Raw genomic sequence first — 6,607 nt, 5'->3', positions numbered from 1 at the left:
AGGGATTAAAGACATGCACTGAACACCATTTTTTTTAAACAGAATTTATCTGTGTCATTTTGCCTGTCCTGAATCTCAGTCTGCAGAACAAGGTAGCCTTACACTCGCAGTGACCTGCCTGCCTTGGGCTCCCTGATCTCTGAGGTGTTTTATCATCTCTTTGAGTCTCTGCCTGGCTATCAATTTATCTATTAGTTTACTTATTTTTTTTGTTGTTGTTGTTATTTTCTGAGACAGGGATTCTCTCTGGCTTTGGAGTCTGTCCTGGATTCAGACCTGGTCACAGCTGTACCTGAAACAGTGAGGCCTCTTGCAGGGAATCCACAGAGCCTCTGCCCATGGCTCTCCAGGAGAATCCACTCTCTCCCTTTCCCCCAGCCCCAGCCAGGGCTGCCGGCTACATCTCAGGCAGGCATAGGTGGCGGGCACTCTGACTATCCAGGATGTGACAGGCACAGACACACAGAGAAGCAGGGAGGAGTGTTACCCACTCTCTCACTAAATACAGGCAAGCAGGAGGAACAATGAAAACAATCAGAACTGCAGAGAATTTCCAGAAACCACATGGTGGGGATCTAGTGCCCTCTTCTGGTGACAGGGAATACATCAGAGATTTGGATTCTTGTGCTCCTGAGACCTACCCCAATGTAATACTGACATTGCCCTATTAGACCCTATATATCACATATAGGCTTGCTTGATATCACACACGTACACTGTCTGCGTTGCTGCCTGCCCACCTTCCTCTGTGACCCCTGGGAGAGAGCCTGGTACCATCAGAAGACAGAAGATGGGGTTTGGGTCTCTCTCTCTCTCTCTCTCTCTCTCTCTCTCTCTCTTTCTGTCTGTCTCTCATCTATTCTTCCATCTATGTATGCATCTATTGATTTATGTAATAGATTTTTTTGTTTGTTTGTTCTTTTTTTGTGACAGGGTTTCTCTCTAGTTTTTGAGTCAGTCCTGGAACTCGCTCTTGGAGACCAGGCCGCGTGCTGGAACTAAAGGCATGCATCATCACTTCCCGGTTAGAAGCCTTTGTAAAACGTGGGCAATTAGAGCTAAAAATTTCCTCATAGGACTGATTTTACTGTGTGCCAGGGTTAGTGTAGGGCTTTGCTTTAATTTTCTTGAGTGAATCCCCCCCCACCCCAACACCCGTCTCTTATTGTAGAGCTCTGTTTCATCTTCCATGAGCTCTGAGGGCACTTGGCTTGAGTATGATACACACAGAGACTTACTATTAAGGAAAGTTTAAGATCAAGATCCTTTCCTAACTCTGTGACCTTGCAATAGAGAAGTTTCAAAGGGTGTGCCTACAGCTCCACTGGACTTCTTTGATGGGCCTTTATCTGTTGCCTTTCCTGTAAACATTCTTGTTGGAGTTGGGAAATTGCTGATTTGAACTCGGGCAATTTCATAGAATAGCTCTGGCTGTCCTGGAACTCACTTTTATAGACCAGGCTGACCTTTTGGTGACATTCTATTCTTTTTTTCTTCCTCTTATTTTCTATCTGCAGTCCACATTGGTGTAATGACAGTGCACCTGTATATTCACTGCTCTGATCCTTTCTCTCCTTCCTTCCTTCCTTCCTTCCTTCCTTCCTTCCTTCCTTCCTTCCTTCCTTTCGTATGTCTGTCCACTCCCGAAAACCCAAAAATGTCTAGCCTCCCAACGCAATTAAAAATAAGTCAATTAAAATAAATAACCTGGCATTTATAAAAGGAGGGAAGGAGGGAGGGAGGAAGGCAGGCAGGCAGTGCTGGGGGCCTGGATGATGGTTGTGAAGGGAGGAGCCCTGGCCTAGTCGTCTCCTCTGCCACGTGTGTCACCCCAGTCAGACCTCAGGAGCCTTCTCTAAAGGGTCTGAGAAGCTGCTTCCATGTTTCTGCCTCTGGGTATTTATTGATCTATTTATTTATTTTTCTGGTTTATGTGGGAGGGGAAGGGGAAGCCGAAGCCTTGTCCTACGGGCTCCATGCTGTCACTCAGTCAGTACTGTCTCGTCAACGCGCGTGTGAGGGCCCGTGTCTGTCATGCCAGCAGCACTCAGAAACTGAAAGTACAAGGATCAGGAGATCATCTTCATCGCGGTGGGAAATAGACCCTCCACCAGAAATCCATCAAACGACCTTTTAATTTTCTCCGTCCTAAGTGAAAATGTTCACAACAGATCCGCATGACCCTATTATTCCTGGAAATGAAATCCAATGGAGATATTTTAAAACACACACACAAACAAACACATTATTCCACGACTGTTTTCATTTTCTCTGACTCGGTATTTAGTCTGAGAAGTAGGTGCCGGGGGTGTGGGGAGTGGTGTGGAGAAAAAGAGCTGCAAGCAAGCAAGCAGGCAAGCAAGCAAGCAAGCAAGCAAGCAAGCAAGCAAGCAAGTAAGCAGTGGCCAAGGTGAAGTCTATGTCTTTGAAAGGAGACTCGGATGGCAGGAGACTGCCTGCCATTGCCACCTCCCTCCCTCCCTCGGTCCTCGGTCTCCCTCAGTCCCTCGGTCTCTCCCTCTCACCGTGCTCTAAGTGTCGCAGCCCCTCGACTGGCCCACTTAATACTGTCACTGATCGTGGAGACGCACTCTTTGTTTCCCGTGAGCCTCCCTCCCTCCCTCCCTCCCTCTCCACGAGGGAGAGCGATTGGCCTGTTTTCCTAGCTAGCTGCCTGTGGTCTCGGTTTCTCCTTTCGTTTTCGTAGCCTGAGCGTCCGTGGCTCCTCCCGAACGTCCGTCCCGGCCAGCCCGCGTTCACCCATGTTCGGGGATGGGGTGTGGGGGAACCGACGACGGGGAGTCCCCTGCCCTGTCGTGGGTGCGTGTCACCTCCGGGCGTGAGCGTGGGAGGACACTCTGTCGCGCCAGAGAAGGCTCGCGCGCCGCGGCCGAGCGAGCGAGAGCGAGCGAGCGAGCGAGCGAGCGATCTCTGTCGGTCGGGTGGGTCGTCGGGCGCCACCTAGCGGTGTTGGCCGTTTTGTGCAACGCTCCTGGTCCTCGGTCGCCGACAAGGAGGGCGAAGTGGCTTTTGTGAGGCGGAAAGAGTGACGAGAGTCCCGGCTGGCGGGCGGGCGTGTCCCGCGGTCGGTGTCGTGCTTGGGGACGGTCTCTGTGTAGGAGGTTGTGCCGGAAGAGTCGCCTATGGGTGCGTCTGGGATGGAACCGAACGAAAGCCACGGCTGAGGAGGGTGCTGGGAGACTTGAGCGGGTCGACCAGAAGGCTTGAGTCGTTCGCGTCGTCCCACCGCTAGGTGTCGGGTCCGGCCAGGCCCAGGATGGGTGAAGTACCCCGGCTTTCAAAGCTGTCTTTCCCTCGCCTTTTCTCTCTAAGAGAGAGCCCTGGGTCCCCGGCGACCCGAGGCCGAGAGGGGGCGCTGGTTGATCACGGCTCTTCCCCGCCGCCCGTGCCCGGACTCGTTGGGGGTGTCGGAGCTTTTGATTATTTTCCTCCTTGTCAGAACCCTCGGTCCTCGGCGGCGGGCCTCGCCATCCTGAGGCCGAGAGGAGGCTGTGGTCCCGGCTTTCTCTCCTCCCTGGTCCGGACTCGTTGGGGGTCTCGGAGCTTTATTTATTTATTTATTTATTTATTTATTTATTTATTTATTTATTTATTTATTTTTTCCTCGGTCCTCAGCGGTGGGCCTCGCCATCCTGAGGGCGAGAGGAGACTGTGGTCTCGACGGCTTTCTCGCCTCCCTGGTCCGTACTCGTTGGGTGGCCTCGGAGCATTTTTTTCTTTTTTTTCTTTTGTTTTTCTCCTTGCCAGAACTCTCGGTCCTCAGAGGCGGGCCTCGTCGTCTCGAGGCCGAGAGGAGGCTGCGGTCACGGCTTCTCTGTTCTCTGTTCACTGGTCCCCGGTTTCCTGTACCGTCAGGTATTTTTTTTTTCTTGCCCTGCTCCATCCCTAGCGGCTGGTCGCAGGGTCCTCGGCCGGGAGGAGGCTGGGCGCCCGGCTTTGTGGCATGTCCACCTCGCTCTCTCGGTCCTTTCATGGTCATGAGGTCGACCAGTTGTTCCTTTGAGGGTCGGTTCTCTTGTTTATGGGGACATTTTTGGGACATGTCACCCAGCCTCACTTTCAGGAGTCCCCTGTGGTCTGTGAATTGCTCCCTGTACCTGGTGTCATTCTTCTAGTGGTTGCTATCTGTCCTTATTGTACCTGCAGATAGGTGCTGACACGCTGTCCTTGAAGTGGGTGACATGAAAGGACTCTGTAGGTTGCGGTCTCTTCCGAGCCTCGCTGGGTCGTTTTTCCCGTTTAACCCAACCTACGTGGCGTGTCAGGCGTTCCCGCTTCGTGGTTGTCACCCGTGCAGTTTGGATGGTGGGACTTGCCTCCCGGTGCTCTTCCCTTACCGTCCCGGTGCTTTTTTTTTTTTTTTCTCCAAGTTTCTTTTGGGGATCAGATGGAGCTCCCGAGTCTCCACGGACTGGGTGGGTCCCCTGTGTGCCTCCCGAGTGCACTGTTTTCTCCACCCCCAGGTTATGGAGCTCCCGAGTCTCCATGAGGCCTTGGGGGGAAGGGTGAACCAGCCCGGCGTTCTGCTGCCTGCTTTTATGTGCCTCCCGAGTGCACACACCGCTTCTTCCCCGCGACCACCACCATTGTGTTTGGTTTTGAAGGTGGAGGTGTGAAGGGTTTTCTTCTTTTTTTTCCCCATCCCCAGGTTGTGGAGCTCCCGAGTCTCCATGAGGCCTTTGGGGGGCAGGGTGACCCAGCCCGGCTTTCTGCTGCTTGCTTATGTGCCTCCCGAGTGCACACCTTTTCTTCCCCCGTGGCTGGCCCACTCCACTCCGCTTTTTTTTTTTTTTTGGTTTCGGAGGTGGTGTGTGAAGGGTTTTCTTTTCTGTTTCGGAGGTGGTGTGTGAAGGGTTTTCTTTTTTGTTTCTTAGGTGGCGTGTGAAGGGTTTTCTTTTTCGTTTCGGAGGTGGTGTGTGAAGGGTTTTCTTTTTTGTTTCGGAGGTGGTGTGTGAAGGGTTTTCTTTTTTTTTTTTTCTTTCCTTTCGGGGATCAGCAGGCGGTGGAGCTCCCGAGTCTCCACGGACTGGGTGGGTGTCCCCAGTCCCCTGTTCCCGTGTGCCTCCCGAGTGCACTTTTTTCCCATCCCCAGGTTGTGGAGCTCCCGAGTCTCCATGAGGCCTTTGGGGGAAAGGGTGACCCAGCCCGGCTTTCTGCTGCTTGCTTATGTGCCCCCCGAGTGCACACCTTTTCTTCCCCCGTGGCTGGCCCACTCCACTCCGCTTTTTTTTTCTGGTTTCGGAGGTGGTGTGTGAAGGGTTTTTTTTTTTTTTTTTTTTTGGTGGCAGTCGGTCGGGTCTGTGGTGCCCTCTCGCTCGCTTCTCCCCGGTTCCGCTTGTCGATCGATGTGGTGCTCTCGCCCTGTGTTCATTCGGGTCGGAGGCCTAAGCCGCGCCAGGCGAGGGACGGACATTCATGGCGAATGGCGGCCGCTCTTCTCGTTCTGCCAGCGGGCCCCGCGTCTGTCCTCCCCACCTTTGACTGGTGGTGTGTGGAAGGCAGGGGTGCGGTCTCTCCGGCACGAGCCCTGTGAAAGCCCCCCCGCACTCCCCGCTGTGGTTCGTGGGGGCTCCCGTGAGGCGCGTCAGGGGCTCCGGCGTCTGCCCCCCTCTCGCGCGTTTCGCTCCGCCCACCGTGTGTGGCCCGTGCGGCCCTCCTCCCTCCGAGCCGGGAGAGGGTTGGCCGATGTGTGCCGCGTCACACGCCCTTCCCGAACGGGCTTTGTGTGCGCGCGTCTCGCTCGCGATCCTCGCGGTGCTCCTGGAGCGTTCCAGGCCGATCTTCAGAGGTGCCCGGTACTGAGCGGCGGCGGCGTTTCCCGTTTCTCCGACGTGTGTGCCCTCCCGCGCGCGGTCCGGCCTTCGGCGGTGTTCCTCTGCGAAGGTGTGTTCGTGTGGGGGTCGAGGCGAGCGGTAAGAAAGAGGCTCTCTGCGTCCGTCCCCCCCTCCGTGAGCGGGGGACGATGAACCGTCTCTCGCGAGCTCCTGTGAGATCGGGCGAGCGGCCCACCACGCGCTGCCTTCTCCCGTAGGCTTTTGAGCGCCGTGTGGTGGTGTTGAGCTGTCGCGGCCGGCCTTTCTGTTCTTCTCACCGTTCGAGGTGGGTTTTAATGGTAAACGATTAGAATGCCTCCCCGTCCGGTGCAGAGCCGGTGGGTGGTGCCGGAGAGGCCTGGCTCTCGGGGGACCTAGTCTGTAGTTTATGCTTTTTCTCGGTCCGGTCCCCCCTGTCCGCGTTACGCTCGAGAATGCGCCCCCGGAAGGAAAAAGATAAAGAGAAGCCCTTACCGATACCGCAGACCCCCCCGCCTCGCCACGTTCGAGATCATCGAGCGTCGTTTCCCCCGCTCTTGGGGCTGCCGCGGCCGGGGGCTCGTCGGGCCGGGTCCGTCCCGCCCGCCCTCAGCGAGGAAAGTGCCTTCTCTAGCGATCCGATGAAAGGGCGTGCTTGGGGTCTCCCGTCGGACCCGCCTTGGGTCGCCCCGGCCCGCCCCGTGACCCGCCCGATGCGCGTAGCTCTGGCCGGGTTCCCCTCGCCGCGTCCCGACTTTTGGGGGGGGAACCCGAGCGTTTGTGTGCCCGCTGCG

The 6,607-nt window shown here is 55.6% G+C and overlaps 1 protein-coding gene across 1 annotated transcript; it reads right to left on the bottom strand.

The window, feature by feature from the left end:
• Positions 1 to 1,897: 1,897 nt before the first annotated feature.
• Positions 1,898 to 4,000, bottom strand: LOC148117062 (uncharacterized). The gene is made up of 4 exons (XM_087903236.1): positions 3,766 to 4,000; positions 3,650 to 3,653; positions 2,526 to 3,564; positions 1,898 to 2,192 (listed from the first exon to the last, which is right to left on the bottom strand). The coding sequence occupies exons 1-3, from the start codon at positions 3,998 to 4,000 to the stop codon at positions 2,757 to 2,759; spliced, it is 1,047 nt and encodes a 348-aa protein (XP_087759362.1). The 3' UTR covers positions 1,898 to 2,192; positions 2,526 to 2,756.
• Positions 4,001 to 6,607: the final 2,607 nt, after the last annotated feature.

The sequence above is a fragment of the Myodes glareolus genome, unplaced genomic scaffold (genome assembly GCF_982192425.1).
Source record: "Myodes glareolus unplaced genomic scaffold, mMyoGla1.1 HAP1_SCAFFOLD_83, whole genome shotgun sequence".
NCBI classification, from domain to species: Eukaryota; Metazoa; Chordata; class Mammalia; order Rodentia; family Cricetidae; genus Myodes; species Myodes glareolus.
The sequence above is the reverse complement of the archived record's forward strand: the minus strand, read 5'-3'. Positions and strand labels throughout refer to the sequence as shown.

Excerpts from the sequence above, each read along its gene's own strand:
- LOC148117062 (XM_087903236.1), bottom strand. The coding sequence starts at position 4,000 with ATGACCATGAAAGGACCGAGAGAGCGAGGTGGACATGCCACAAAGCCG.